Source organism: Paroedura picta, chromosome 10, assembly GCF_049243985.1.
Source record: "Paroedura picta isolate Pp20150507F chromosome 10, Ppicta_v3.0, whole genome shotgun sequence".
NCBI classification, from domain to species: domain Eukaryota; kingdom Metazoa; phylum Chordata; class Lepidosauria; order Squamata; family Gekkonidae; genus Paroedura; species Paroedura picta.
The window spans coordinates 76,984,980-77,000,643 of NC_135378.1; the positions used below are offsets into that span (position 1 = coordinate 76,984,980).

Sequence of the window (15,664 nt, forward strand, 5' to 3'; positions counted from 1 at the left end):
GCACACCCACTGTCCAAGAAGTGGTACTGCATCTATCAGTTTAAGAGGTGTCAGGTGACATAAGGGGCCAATAGAGTGCCATCTAGCCCACATCTTCAATGTGTGTGAAGAGGAAGCCAATTGTCTGTCCATTAGTTGCTGTTGCACTGTCAACTGTGACACTTTGGCCCATTCCGCACATTTTAGATAATTTGCTTTCAATGCACTTTAGAAGCAGATTTTCCTGTTCTGCACAGGAAAATCCAGCTGCAAAAGCACATTGAAAGTGCATTATCCAATGTGTGCAGATTCAGCCCTTGCATGAAAGGCATGTTCTCCCACCACATCATCTTTTAATATAACTATGTCTCCAACAGGCATTGCATTTTGTCTGGGATCTTCCTCGGTAGCTCACATAGCATAATCCTGACTTGAGACAGAGCTCTGCCATTTTCAGGATCTGATCCTATTCTTACTTCTCTCAAGATTTTAAGACTCTGATGTCCATATCACCCTTCCTTTCATACACATTGGCAACAACACAGTCACATTTCAACCCAGGTAGCAATGCGTTAACAACTGTCATCAAAGCCTATACAAATAAACCAAAAATTCATTTTTTCTCCTCGTTTAAAAAAAATCTTTATTATGGAATATAAACAAGGTGGTTGATTTCATTTTAACTTAAGACTGCATTTTATAAAAGGGGAATACAAAAATTCCATAATATTTTCAAAATATTATACATTTATTACAAAATATTACAATACATACCATCCTAATATCCCCAAGATTGCAAAGCCAGCTGAAGAGCAAATGCAATTAAAATGTGGCAACTCTTTGCATGCAGCACTTAGTAGGCTGGTTCAGGGTCTCACACATCACCTTACAGTAACTGCTAAACATATATCAGGAACCCTAGTGCCCATTCTGCACATGTTAGATAATGCACTTTCAGTGCACTTTAGAAGTAGTTTTTCCTGTTTTGCACAAGGAAATCCATCTGCGAAAGCACATTGAAAGTGCATTATCCAATGTGTGCAGAATGGATGTGCACAGGTGTAATTTTTTGGAAGCTGCTCCCATTCTATGAATAGCAATCTTGTCCTTCTAATGAAACAAATATTCAGATAAAAAGGAAGGGGAAGGGTTGTGGCTCAGTGGAAGAGCCTCTTGCTTTGCGGGTTCAATCCCCAGCATCTCCAGCTGAAAGGAACAGCCATGAGGTGATGTGAAAGACCTCTGTCTGTGACCCTGAAGAGCTGCTGCCAGTCTGAGTAGACAATACTGACATTGATGGACCAAGGGTCTGGTTAAGTATAAAGCAGCTTCATGTGTGTGTTCAAAGTCAAGACCTTCACGTGGTGTGGGGGAAGGTTCTAAGGGAAAGTTTGCACCATTTCTCCCCTGTTAGAAGCAAGCAATGTACGTGAAGGCATGCAGATTAAAGCACACATCGGACCAAGCAAGGTTCTCTAGAGATGGGACATTCATGACGGAGAAGGTAATTGTATGAAAGTCATGTTTTTTCAAATGCAGGAGTTAATCTCTTGAGCAAAAATGCATTTATTCTGAAAAGAGCTTTGGATGGAATTAATCTCTCTGCAAATCCAAACATTGCTCTTGAATGGGGAGGAAGGAACAGGAGAATGGCAACTTTTGCGGATTTGCCTCCCCCCCCCCCCACAGACAGACAAGTCCCCCTTCATGCTGCCCCTGAGCCCCTCTGTCCCCCAGCTGGAACATTTTATGGTTAATTTGGGCTGCAGCAGGAATAGAGAGAAGATAATGTCCTGTCGCGCTGGAAAACTATCCTATCAACCGAGATCTCCCATGGGAATCTAGACCATCTTGTCTTCTTTAAACTCGCATCTCTTCCCTCTGAAATTTTCAGGTGGATTTGGGCCAGGCAGGGACCTCCACATCCTCCCCAGTTTTGTTTTACATGCAATTTGGTGACCGTGCCACTTTCCAGCAGACAACATTCACATCGCTAAAATAATAATACAAAAATAAATTAAAAGAATAGACCATCTTCCAACTCCCAAATGTTATTATATTTGTTTGGTGCTTTTAAAAGGCATTTAATATCCATCCTGGCAGTCGTTATCTTCATAATCTCTGTAAGGTTTGTTATGATAAATATCAAGCATCAGCTTCCGGCTTTCGAGCTCATTGCTTCTCGACCAGCTGTCGTCTTCGGCGCTGTCAGACCTACTCATCATGTCCTCCCTGGATCGGCTACCCCTTTCTGAAGAGTGGCTCGTGTCCTCTTGGGATTCGCTGGTTTCTGCTGATCGGCTGCGTTGATGTTGCCCTTCTTCGGATTTAAGGTCACTGGAGTCGCTGTCGTTACTATCTGCACTACTCGTGCTTTCTTGGGAAACTTTATCGCTCTCAGATGATTCGCTTTGAGACAATCGGCTGTGATCACGGCTGGATTCATTGGTGTCCTCGTTTGATTCCTCACTCTCCTCTGTGGAGGTGCTCTTTTCACTCGATCTGCTCCGGTGCCTCTTAACCTGCCTGGATTCACTGCTCCTTGGTGATACATTTTCTTCAGTAGAGGAACTCTCCTGTTCTTTAGATTTACTTGCACTGTGCCCCTTTGAGTTATCATCTATCTTTTTATACTTTTTTAGAGTTTTTTCTCGGGACTCCCTACTTTCGGTGGATTCACTCTTTATATCTTCTACGGATGTGGTATCATCCTCCTCTCTAGACTGACTGTTGTCATCTTCTCTAGACTGACTAGCTATGAGTTCTCTAGACCGGCTGTGCACATCTTCCCTGGACCGACTGGGCACTTCTTCCCTAGACCGGCTGTGCATGTCTTCCCTGGATGGGCTGTGTATGTCTTCCTTGGACCGGCTGTGTACGTTTTCCTTGGACCGGCTGTGCACATCTTCCCTGGACCGGCTGTGCACATCTTCCCTGGACTGTCTGTGCGCGTCTTCCCTGGACCGGCTGTGAATGTATTCCCTGGACCGGCTGTGCGCATCTTCCCTGGACCGGCTGTGCGCATCTTCCCTGGCCCGGCTGTGCACATCTTCCCTCGACCGGCTATGCATGTCTTCCCTGGACTGGCTATGAACTTCTTCCTTGGACCGGCTGTCTTCTCTGGATCTGCTGCGCTTGTCTTCCCTGGATCTGCTTTGCTTATCTTCCCTGGACTGGCTGTGCACATCTTCCCTGGATCTACTGTGCTTACCTTCCCGGGACTGGAGGTACATATCTTCCCTGGATCGGCTGTGGATGTTCTCTCTAGACTGGCTTTGACTGTGCCCTCTCTGCATCGCCTCTCTAGAATGGCCAGCTGCATACTCCCTGGATCTACTGAGGACATTTTCAGTTGATTGATTGACTTCTTCCACAGAGCGGCTGTCTTCTTGAGAATCAGCATCATCTTCTTGCAGGTGTGTCCTATCGTCCCGTTCAGGACTGCGTTCCTCCTCTGAGTCATCATCCACATAGTGGTACATCTTCCTGGCAAAATGCTCCACAGATTTGCTACGATGCCTGGCTTTGCCAGTTTCCTGGCTGCTTTCTTTTGAATGGATGTCTCCATCGAGCATGCGCGAGTCACTGTCATGGCTCTCAAAGACTCGGGGGTCATCCCCTTGCATTTCTTCATCATCAAAATCGTATCTGTCCTCTTGGCTGCTGCTGTAACTGTCGACTCTGCGCCTTTTACCATAATGACGAATGTGATTATCCTCTTCATCAAGGCTTCTGCTCTCGCTGCTGCTGCTACTGCTGCTGCTATCCTCGTGCTGTTGGCCAGCGGTGTTGTCACCCTCGGAATGTTGCTGCTCATCCTCTTTGTTTGGGGGGTCCGTGGACCCAGCCCCTTTCCCATGAGTGCCTTCATCATTGTTCCCATCCAAAGAACCATCGCCACTGAAGTCTTCATCCTTGGGCAGGCCATTCCCCCCTTTCCCAGTGAACGTATATGAGATTGTATCAGGTACGTAGAGCATGCCGTCGTTTTCCACATCATGGTGTTCTTTGGAGCTTTTGATATCGCTGTAAGGGAACTGTTCTTGGTCAGAGCCCTGGATCTCATTTTCATCTTCCTGCGGCAGACAACAAAAGAGAAGGGAAATCCAATCGGTAATTACATTCTGGAAGAGAAAAGGTTCTCAACACTGCACAGATTCAAGAGCATGGCCTTCTAACTCATTCTATGCCGTAAAATGTGCACGTGTGAGTACTTATTGAACCTCAGTTTCTGTACAGTCATTCCATTGTTTGCTGATGTTTCTAATTTTTCTTCTAATTCTTATTTCTGCTTCAAGTCTTGTAGACTTGTATAATCTCTCCCATATCATGTTGTCGTCTATGCCATTGTTTCCTAACTGTGTTCAGTTTATTGCAAGCTTTCTCAACCAGATTTCATGAAACCATAGGGTGGAATTAATTAATTTAAACATTTTAAAAATAATGTATATTTTTAAATGCGTTAAACTTTTAGTGGGGGATATGACCATATATGGGTCATTTCAATCCACCCACCCCTCCCAGGTGGCCACTGATGGGCCTGGAGGGGTGGGAAGGGTCTGCTTCCCAACCATATTCTGCACGATCAAGCCACTTCTGGGGTTTCTCAAAGATTCAAGACTGTTTCAGGGCATTTTGAATAATAAAAAAACTTGAGAAAGCTTGGTTGATTGGATCTTTGTTTCCTAACTGTTGAATCCAATTTACTGCGCTATTTTTAATGCTATAAGGAAGGGTCTTTTCTTCTTGGTTTGAGTTATCTGAGACCATCCTGTGTTTTTCCTGTTGTCACTAAAAATGTGCTTTGGTAGCCAGCACAGCACAAATATCTTGGCAATGTGACTGCAAGTAAGCTGTGGCAGCACCCACCATGTTGTGTCAGAATTCCAAAGATGCCCACAGGCTAAAAAGAAAAAGAAGACTTGGGTTTTATACCCTGCTTTCACTGCCCAAAGGAGTCTCCAAGCGGCTTACAATTGCCTTCCCTTCCTCTCCCCGCAACAGATACCCTGTGAGGTAGTTGGGGTTGAGAGAGCTCTGACCGAACTGCTCTGTGAGAACAGCATTAACAGGACTGTACTAGCTCAAGGTCACCCAGTTGGCTTGCATGTGCAGGAGGAGTGTGGAATCAAGCCCGGCTTTCCAGATTAAAAGCTGCCACTCTTAACCACTATACCTAGCTGGCCCATGCTGGAATGACAGAAAAGAGGCTGGAGATGTGATCCTATTTACTGCAGTTTCAGGGTTTGTACAGGAATGTTCCAGTTCTTACCAGAGAAACTCTGTCAGAAGAATGGCCATCCAAACCATCCTCGTCCACTTCTTTTATACTGTCCTTGCGTTCTGCCCATTTCCTGTGCACTGCTTGGTGGATTCTAAGATAACTCCCCTCATCGTTGTCTTGGGTGCTCCATTCACTCACATCTTCCAGGAGGTTTTCCAAGCTATCACTGGAAACTCTTCTTGTTCCTTCCTTGCTCTCGTGGCTGGTGCTATCGTCTTCTGGGCTTAGGTCAAACCTGTTCTCAGGGTCTTCATCGCTGGTGTCTACAGAGTCTGCTACCTCATTTGACCTTTCTTCACTTGTAGTCGTCTGTGCAAAAGACAGAAAGAAGGAGGTTATCTTCCATACGTCTCTCTTGCAGGTAATGTTGCCAGCTCTGGGTTGGGAAATACCTGGGGGCAAAGCCAGGATAGACAGGATTTGGGACAGGGAGGGACCTCAATAGAATAAAATGCCTTAGAGTCCACCCTCCAAAGAAGCCAGGGGAACCGATCTCTATCACCTGGAGATGACCTGTAAACCGGGGGATTCTCACCTGGGGACTGGCATCCTATTTCTAGTGGATGTAAGTGTGATTAGAGAAAAAAGAATATTGACAATTCCAAATGTCTTTTGTGGTTGTCTGGAGACAGAAAGGGAAATTTGTACAATGATCTAGTTGTCAGTGGTCAACAGAGAAGGGTTCTTTAAATATTGTTTGTTTGTTTTTTTACAAATGGGCCAAAATAAACATATAAACGTCTTCTACTGGTGACAGCAAGGAGGAGTCCTTTGGATCACCAAATTGAAATTGAACTGGGGGTTGGACTAGAAGACCTGTATGGCCTCTTCCAACTCTATGATTCCATGATGTCCACTGGCCATGCCTCCCTGCCACACACCCCTAGAAGTGAGAGGAGCCTTGACTGGCCAAGGTCCATCATTGGCCACTTAGGGAGTGGACGGGTCAACTTGCCCAAATAAGGATAGAATTTTTTAATAAAAAATTAAAAACTCTTTCCCCCACTTTGTTTGAAGCTTGAAAGAGCAGGCACAGGGTGGGAGGGCCTCCTCCATACCATGGTACCATTAAGGGGCCTTTGCGGTACCATATGGTGCCACACTAAGGTAAGCTGCCCATCTGTCCCAAAAGTCCCAGGACACACCTGCTTCCCTGGTCTTCGCCCAGGTCCTCAAATGTCCCGCCAGTGGCCAGCCAGCTAGAGCCAACACCACGCAGGCACACAAAAGGCATGCAGGCGTGCGGGAGGCTCAAGGGAGAGGTGCGCGGGAAACGAGGTGAGGCCAGAGAGAGGGAGAGAGGGAGGGAGAGAGGGAGGGAGAGAGGGAGGGAGGGCGCACTGCCGCACACCCCACGCCACCGCCATGGCAGTGGTGGCGGCAGCACATCCCGCCTTCCAGCCACAAAATTCTGGTCACCTTACACTAAGGGAAACCCTGAGGTCGAGAATGATCTTTCTTGTCCTTGACTTCCAAAGAGAAAAACAAGGTGACACAGGGGTTAGTACCGATGCAATCTGACTAAGAAGGAAATCCCATTATGTTCAACAAGACTTCTTCCCCAGACAGCCTGCTTAGGGACACAGCCTGTGTCTGACTAGGACTGGGGAGATCCCTGTGGAAATCCCTAAAGGTTTTAATTTCTAGACTGAAAGCCACCGGACCATGTAGTCTTCAGATAATACCTATGGATATCCTAGCACTGATGATGTTTAAACAAGACCACAATCACAATGAACAAGTCCAAATGTATTTTGTGGGTTTTCCTCAGTGGTTACAAATACATATATCCACATATACATGAAGAAAGAAAGAAGGAGAACAAGGATTGATATATTGTTCCAAACGTGATTGATTCATATTTCATTCCATGTGGCCAAATGGGGAAATTATTAAGATCATGGATCTTGTTCCATGGTTTTCATGTGCACACATAAACATTGTATGATTGTAAATTATATCTAAGTTTGGCAGTCCACTTCCTCATAGGATTTATGCACATATCAACCAGCGGTCTGACAAAACACAGTGCAATGTATAATAAATTGATCTGTTTTGTTGAATTAATTATATTGTTTATATTGTTTCTGCTCAACCTTTGTTGTACCTAGTTAAGTTTTGAGGTTGATTTTCCTCCCTCCCACTTTGTGTGTGTGTGTGTGTTTTTGAATCTCCACTGTAACAAATCATAGACTTGGGCCAATCTCTGTCTTTGATCACACTAACGTATAGGATGTTTTTAAGAATTATAAACAATTTGAGGGGAGGAGACCGCATAAACTGTCTTCAGCAGCTTAGAGGAAGATGAAATTAAAAATATAATGGCTAAATACGGTAATTTGATGATAGAAAAAACGAAAACGTAAAGATCTGCTTACCCAGGGCTCTTCAGAGCTTCTGTGATGTGCTGTTTGGTGTCGGGCTACCTGGATTTATTGGAAGAAGAAAACATGGATTAATGTTTTATTAAAAACTTCCCCACTAAAAATTATATTTAATTACACAATTGCACAAAAAATACACAGCTATCCGTTAACAAAATGCAGCTAACTAGGAAAAGAACCCCAAAGGCAAATACAAAATATAATTAACAATTAAGAAGAAGAAAAGAAGGAAAATTAAGAGAACATGTTTGCCATTAAGTTTGAGTCCAACAAAATTTAATTCTGAGTATAAGCTTTGATCATCTTCAGATAGGTTAAAATAAGACTTCTTCAACTATTACATATAAGTAGACGGTGTGTGTGTGTGTGTGGGGGAGTGTTAGTTGTCATGCTTAAAACCAACACGTTAACATAGATTCAGGTGAGCAGTTGTGGTATACATCTTGTTTTATAATGTTCTATGGAAACTTTTGTTGCTCTTTCTTTTCTATGATCTTATTACATAGAATTTACTTTCTGAGCTTTCTTGAGCTGGTCTCTGCCATGATGATGTATACATTTTCTAAATAGATCAATGGCAATTTCTAAACAGTTCCTAAACATACCAATGGAAATTCTTGAAAAACATCCAAAGTTAAACACTTTTAACCTCCATGGTGTTTGATGGGCAAGTTAAGTATGTGCTTAAAGGCTTACACTTCTGTTTTAAAATAATACTCACCGGATGAGAAGATGAAAGAGCCCACAGGGAGATCAATAAGAGCACAGTCCCCCGCATGTTCATTCAACAATCTGTTTTTAAAAACCCATCAAAATAATTGTTAATATAACAGAATTGAATAGAGATCAACAACCAAATGGCCATTTTAGGGCAAAACACCCTTAACCTAGTTATTGCCAATATATATGTATGCATATGACTGATGCTGAAAGATCTCAATGAGGCTTATAAGGACTAAATGGTGACCCAGATTGTCTATGGCAGCCTTTTTCAACCTTTTGACATTGGAGGTGCCCCTGAAATAGTTTTTCAGACTCCAAGGAGCCCCGGAAGTGATGTCTGCTGGCCTCACCTGCCACCATACACCCAGGAAGTGGCATCACTACCCGCACCCTTAGCCCTCCTTTTGTTCCATTCTCCCACTTTTACTACTACTATGGTGGCTCTGCGTCATGTAGGCTGGAAAGAAGAGCAGGAGCTGAGAAGAGAGCCCATACCCCACTCCATGCCATGCCACTTCAGAGCCTTATGGACCCCCTTCAGAACTCCCAAAGACCCACAGGGGTCCACGGACTCCTAGTTGGGAATCCGTGGTCTATGGGTCCTATCTAGCCCACAATCTGCCAACAGCTGGCCCCAAGTTAACATTGTGCATGATTAGAATGACATTTCAGGACTTCCTAAAGGAATATACACCAATATAGAGCATGCAATGAAGAAGCAATGCTGGAAAATCTCATATTTTTGTAGATGGGACACAAATATGGCTCAGCAGCAGAGCATCTGCTTGGCACACAGATTTTCTCAGGTTCAATCCCTGGCATCTCTAGTTTGAAGAATCAAGCTGTAGGTGATGTGGAAGACCTTGATTTTAGAGCTGCCAATCTGAGTAAAAAATGAGCAAAGCCTTTCATGTGTCCATGCTTGGTTGGAACTGCGATTTATTGTGTGAACAGCAGACAGAGACTTGGGGAAAGTATTATAGAAACACCTCTGTCTGAAGCACACAATCCTGCTTTGGGACAACTATGAGCTTTGATCAACCAACCTTGCGGCATTAAAAAAAATCTAATAAATAACTAACATTCCGAGACATACTTTGGAAATTAAGAGCCCTCCCAAAAGTGAAACCATCAATACTACGAGAGGACACGTCTGCTTCTTGGTATGACAGTCCCTGGTGTTTGTTAGACAATGCCAAGATGAGTAACACAACCACCAGCACCACCCTGAACTATGATTACAGAAAGGAAAGAATTCAATAACTTAAAAAAAAAACCCTGTGTGAAACAATAGATGCACATTGCCTTTGAGCATACATGAAGCTTTTGTAAACACTTAGGTACAAAGTGCAATGTGAAATAAAATTGACTAGATCAGAAGGTATGGATAATAAGGGCCAGTATCATTCACCACTGAATAGTATGGAGGACAGACAATTGGACAAATGCCCCATCCCATGATCCCATGCCAAGAGACATCAGTTTAGATCATGGATGTGCCAACCATGTCACATAAACACACGAAGCTGTCTTATATTGAATCATGGACAGTTTTATTTCTCCAGTGTTTTTGTGAATGACAGCTGAACTCAAAAGTTGAGCTTTTTTAGCAAAGAATTATCATCATAAGACATAATATGGCAAAATTTTGATATTATGACACAGTTAACTAATTTACCTTATATAATTATATATAACTAATTTACAGTTAACTGATTTACCTTATATATATATATATGTACTCTTATGATTCTTGTTCTGTTTTGTCTAAAGAAGTGTGCCTGCACAAGAAAGTTCACACCTTGAATAAACCCTTGTTGGTCTTAAAAGTGCCATTGGACTCAAATTTTGTTGTGCTCCTTCAGACCCTCACGGCGACCCACTTGAATCTAACTGAATCAGATGGTCACCATTAACCTAAGGTTGAAGTGATTCACCTCCCTTACTGCCTGGCACTTTTAGATGAGGATGGCAGAGATGGAACTTGGGACCTTCTACATGCCCAGAAGTCCCAGTCAAAGGTCATTGAACAATATCATAAACCCATCAAGAGATTTCTCTCCCACTCTACAATTCCTGGCCCTGTCATCATAAGTCATTTCAAACAGCCACATGGAAATACATCAAAGTGCCTAAGAAACCAAGGGCTATTCAAAGAGGGCCAGGTATAGCCTCTGCTTTGTCAATGGCCTGTTCACACATACGTATTCATTGACCGTAGCATCAATGGATGGCTTGCATTGCAAGTATGAATGTGTCGACATGCAATAATCTCCGTCAGCTAAAGCTTTTGCGTCAGCTGATGACTACTGAAACAGGGAAGGCCTTTGGCTGAGAAACACTCTGGCTTGTTAATCAATGTTCAGTAGAAGAAGAAGAAGAGTTGGTTGTTATATGCCGCTTTTCCGTATCCAAAGGAGGCTCAAAGCGGCTTACAGTAGCCTTCCCATTCCTCTCCCCACAACAGACACCCTGTGGGGTGGGTGAGGCTGAGCGAGCCCTGATATCACTGATCGGTCAGAACAGCTTTATCAGTGCTGTGGCGAGCCCAAGGTCACCCAGCTGGTTGCATGTGGGGGAGTGCAGAATCGAACCTGGCATGCCAGATTAGTAGTCTGCACTCCTAACCACTACACCAAACTGGCTCTCATAGAAGGGATTCAGCAGTGAGTCCACCCATCTATTCAGCTACTGAAACAACGCACCATTCAACCAAAACCAAACAAAGGAGCAGAGAGCCAAAGGCATGGCTCGTCCACTGTTGGTGCTGGGACTCCACATTAAACTGTTTGCTTAGCAGGCACAATATCTTATGTTCAAGCCCCAATGTCTCCCTACAGAAGTTGGGGAATACTGGCACCCTGCTGCTGGTCAGAGTAGACCCACTGAGATAGGTGGGCCAATGGTCTGACTCCGTGTGAGACAGGTTGATATGTCTATAACATGCACACCAAACATGCTTATTCAGAGCTGAAATTAATTTGGGTGGTATTTTTTTCTTCAGCTGGTTCTTTCCTTTGCCCTCCCCCCCCCCCCCCCAAATCCATTGTATATTTCTATACATTTATTCCAACATTTCCACGCAGGAAATCAAAACCTGTTCAGTACAAACATCCTTCATAAGCTCTATCTCTCCGGTTTTCTACTTCTAAATAGCTGCAGGATCAGGTAACAAGCCCCTTTAGCAACTTCAGACTTTACACGCCTGTTTCTTCGTCTCTGTTATCCTCTAAGATGCATCCTTAGCCCCCCTGAAACAAATGTCAGCTTGCATTCTTAACAATAGAACAAGGGAAAAAAAACTTTGGAATGATTTACCTTTCGTGCGTGTCTCGACAGGATCGCTCCAGGAGTTTTTACAGTGCTTTTGCCACAGCAGAGAAATGTTATGTTTTTCAAGTTTCACTGATTTGGTGTTATCTAGTCATAGAGTGCATGAATTTAAACTCTGCTCCAGCGATAAGGGGACCAATCACAAGCCCCGAGGAAGAGTGTGATGTCATCAGGTGTCACCAGGCTCAGACTAGCTCTCCCACGCTTCCCGTTCTGCCTCCAGAGGGACGTTTTCCCCTAAAAATAAGCTGTGGTTGCCAAATGACTAGACCAGCAGTTTACATTTAATGAGAGTTTTCGCTAAGGGTTCATTTGGACCTCTAAATTTATCCCCTTTCACACGCACGCAGGTTTATGAGCATAGACAATTGCAGTGACACCCACACGTTCACATGAAACAGGCCGTCCTTCCTAAGAGGTGGATAGTTTCCGGCTAATACGTGTATTTTCAGATTATACAAGCAGGAGACGCTTCAAAAACTGTGCTTTCAGCAACATTCTTTGCGGGAGATCATCTTTCCCTGCCTTGTGGGAGGATACTGGGAATGGGATCCAAACAAGAAACGGCTGAATTTGCCCTTTGTGATTGTGATATAGCTAAAGCTGTACAGAGAGACGGGGAGCAATCAGGCACACAACTTGGATTTTTCATGGGCAGTTCCACTGCAGCTGCATGGGATGCTGAAGAGCCAAGCTGCCTTTATGATACAGTAGGAAACATGGGGACATTGAAGCTGCCTTATCCTAAACCAGACCCTTGGTCCATCAAAGTCAGTATTACCTACTCAGACTGGCAGCAGCCTACAGGGTCTCAGTCTTTCACATACTGGAGATGGAGATGCCAGGGATTGAACCCGGGACCTTCTGCATGCAAAGCAGAGACTCTTCCACTGAGCCACTGCCCTTCCCCTTCCATTTTATCTGAATAATTGTTGCATTATGGGGCAAGTTTGTTGTTTGAGTAATGGGAGCGGTTTCCAAAAAAATTACACCTGAGCACACCCATTCTGCACACATTGGATGATGCACTTTCAAGGTGCTTTTGCAGATGGATTTCCTTGTGCAAAACAGGAAAATCTACTTCTAACGTGCATTGGAATTGCATTATCTAACAGAATGGTGCACTAGGGAAGACACTTATTATTAGACCCTTTTATTGGAGATGCCGAGGACTGAACCTGTATTCGCTGCTTTTTTTGTATTCATGATGTCTTTGGATGGGACCTGACATCTAGACCACAGCTTAGGCACCAGTGATCTAAACCAGCGGTCCCCAACCTTTCTGTGGTCAGGGACCGCCTCCAGGGGTGGGGGAGAGTCGACGGCCCGGGCGCCGAGCATGTGCGGCAGCTGGGCGCAAACGTGCATGCGCAGTTGCCACACGTGCGTTTTCGCCAGCAGGGGCACTAATGCACGTGCGCAGTGTTGCCGCTCATGCGCATTTTTGCCAGCAGGGACACAAACGCGCACGAGCAGCAGCTCTGCGCATGCGCGTTTGCATTGCCGGCGTGCCGGCGGCCGCACCTGCCTTTCCCCCTCCCTCTCACAGCATGAAGCTAGCTGCTTCTCTCGCGGCCTGGCGAGATTTTCGCTGCAGGGGGGGGGAGGTAGGCACAGCTGCTGGCAGCCCGGTACTGTGGCCTTCAAGGTAGATTATAAACTACACAAACTGTGGTACTACAAGCTGCCATTTTATTGGCTTTCTTCTTGTTGGTCCCCCTAATGACTGAAGAGCCTAGTCTTGCTTTAATAAATAAACTCTGACAGCAGAATGGAGGGCTGGGGACAGTCATCCTGCCTGGTGCATCCAGCTCGGGACTGAAAATAACCCCTTGCCACATCCTGTTGGTGAGACATGAGGAACTGGAGGCAGTGAAAGCTCATCCAAGCAGCCATGATAGTCACAGTGACTTCCCTACTTCCCCACACACGGCTCTGCCACTTCCTCCTAACACCCACAAGAAAAGTTAGGAATAGTGCCCAGAAGGGCTTCTCTGATCCACCCTGGAAAAACTAAGTTATGAAGCACTGAGAAGTGTTTTCCTCTTGCATAAAGCCCCTGATGCAAACATTTCTCCAGCAGAAATGAAACACATATGCTACTTCCCAAAGAGGTTCCTTCCACCTCAGGGCCTGGAAGTACTGTGTCTCTCAGAGACAGACAGGTTACTTAAGGGCAGCCAGAGATGGCCAGTTTGCAACAGAGATTCCCAAGTATCTTTAGCTTCCCCATGGCTTCTGCCACCCATTCTGCTATAATGAGCAGGACTCCGGTTGAACCACACAGCATGCAGGGGAGGGAAGCAAACAACTAGCTAAGGAGGATGAAGAAGATGGGAGAAGCCATTTCCTGTCATTGTGTCAGGATCTGAAGCTACATAGGAATCTGAGAGTTACAATAGAGATGCAGGGGGGCAGGGGATCCTCTGCTTCCAGTTCCTCTTTTCCATCACTGTTCAAAGTGTTGGTAGGAGAAAAATAAATTAAATAGCTGTCAGGCCTATGGTGTCAGGCAACTTCTGAGAAAATATGAATCAATCAAGTTTGGAATAGTATATCATAGTGATGTCATGCCTCTCTAGGAATTGGTGAGAACTCTGTGGTAAAACCATCGATTCCTGTAGATGTGTGAGGTCATTTCCACGTTTCCCATGGAAATGATGTCACACCATCATTGACTGCTGCCCCCACATATCTTTGCCCTCCTAGGTCTCACACTGGTTGCCGGATCAGCCCTGGTAACCTTTAAAGTCCTTCACAATCTAGGGCCCACATTGCTTAAGGACTGTCTCCTCCCTTTTATTGTGCACCAAATACAATTGTCACACTGCCATCTGTTGGATGTTCCTGAAGTCCAGGTGGTCCACCTAGCATTGAAGAAGAAGAGTTGGTTTTTATACCCCGCTTTTCACTACCCAAAAGAGTTTCTAAGTGGCTTACAATCCTTGTTCATTACAGCTCCTATTCCTTTTCCATCTAGGGTTGCCAGGTCCCACGCTATGGTGGGATGCCACCTACTGATTGCCACAAAACAAAAAGAGGAAAAGGCCAGGTAAAAAGAATTCATGTGCAGTGGATAGTTCGGGCACCAGGTGCATGTTCTGATTCCCCCTGACAAAGCCTACATGGTGAAACACGCAGGGACTTCATGAAATAACTCTGCTGTTTATCACATGGCATTTCCCCCTTTTCATTTTGTGACATATTGTTGAATGCAACCCACTGTTTCCTTCAGCTACCATAATATCAATGTATCTACTAGCCCATAAGGCCACATCTGTGGATACTTAAATCTTTGGTTCAGGGCCATGTAGACAGAAAGGAGATATTTTCCCAGAAAACTTGGGGGATCCCACAGGTTTTTCAAAAAGCTGAAAACAAGCCAGCACAGACTGTACACTGTTCATGAAAAGGTGGGATGTGGAACAAAACGGTCTTTTCATGTTATAAGGAATCTTCTCGGAGCTCTAGAATTTTGAGACCTTGTGAAAACAGACCTGTACTGTTTGCCCTCTGGAAATATTATTACTTTTTTCTGCTACGTCTTCCTCCAACTGAGAAAGTCTTCTTCTGATGGAGAAAGTCTTTCTCCACTAAAGGAAAATTTATTAGAATGGAGTTGCAGATAGCCAGGTCGATCTGCAGCAGAAGAACTGGATTCGTGTCCAGTAGCATCTTAGAAAACAACAAGATTTTCAAGGTATGCTCTTTCAAGAGTCAAAGCTATAGGACGAAGGGTCCTTTGACTTACAAGAGCTTATATCCTCGAAATCAGTCTTGACTCTAGCTTGTAGTGGAAGGGAGTCAGTGGATCCCCCCAGTTGTTCCAGTTACATCAAACAGAAGTTGTTTTTAGATCCCAGCTACTGCAATCAGAACAAGATTTCTTCCTGCCCACTAGTACATTTCTATGCCTTCTATCCCTTTCTGGGTTTTGCTTTTGAAACAGTAGCAAAAACTG

At 44.5% G+C, this 15,664-nt stretch overlaps 1 protein-coding gene across 1 annotated transcript; it reads right to left on the minus strand.

The window, feature by feature from the left end:
* Positions 1–607: 607 nt before the first annotated feature.
* On the minus strand, positions 608–11,794 carry LOC143819366 (uncharacterized). The gene is made up of 5 exons (XM_077300941.1): positions 11,689–11,794; positions 8,369–8,439; positions 7,642–7,689; positions 5,252–5,572; positions 608–4,055 (listed from the first exon to the last, which is right to left on the minus strand). Exons 2-5 carry the CDS (start codon positions 8,429–8,431, stop codon positions 2,064–2,066), a joined length of 2,424 nt encoding a protein of 807 aa, XP_077157056.1. The 5' UTR covers positions 8,432–8,439; positions 11,689–11,794; the 3' UTR covers positions 608–2,063.
* Between the last annotated feature and the right edge of the window lie 3,870 nt (positions 11,795–15,664).

Excerpts from the sequence above, each read along its gene's own strand:
- LOC143819366 (XM_077300941.1), bottom strand. The coding sequence starts at position 8,431 with ATGAACATGCGGGGGACTGTGCTCTTATTGATCTCCCTGTGGGCTCTT. Across the intron at positions 7,690-8,368 it reads CTCTTTCATCTTCTCATCCG|GTAGCCCGACACCAAACAGC; the intron begins GTGAGTATTATT and ends CAATAAATCCAG. Across the intron at positions 4,056-5,251 it reads CTTCTGACAGAGTTTCTCTG|GAAGATGAAAATGAGATCCA; the intron begins GTAAGAACTGGA and ends TGTCTGCCGCAG.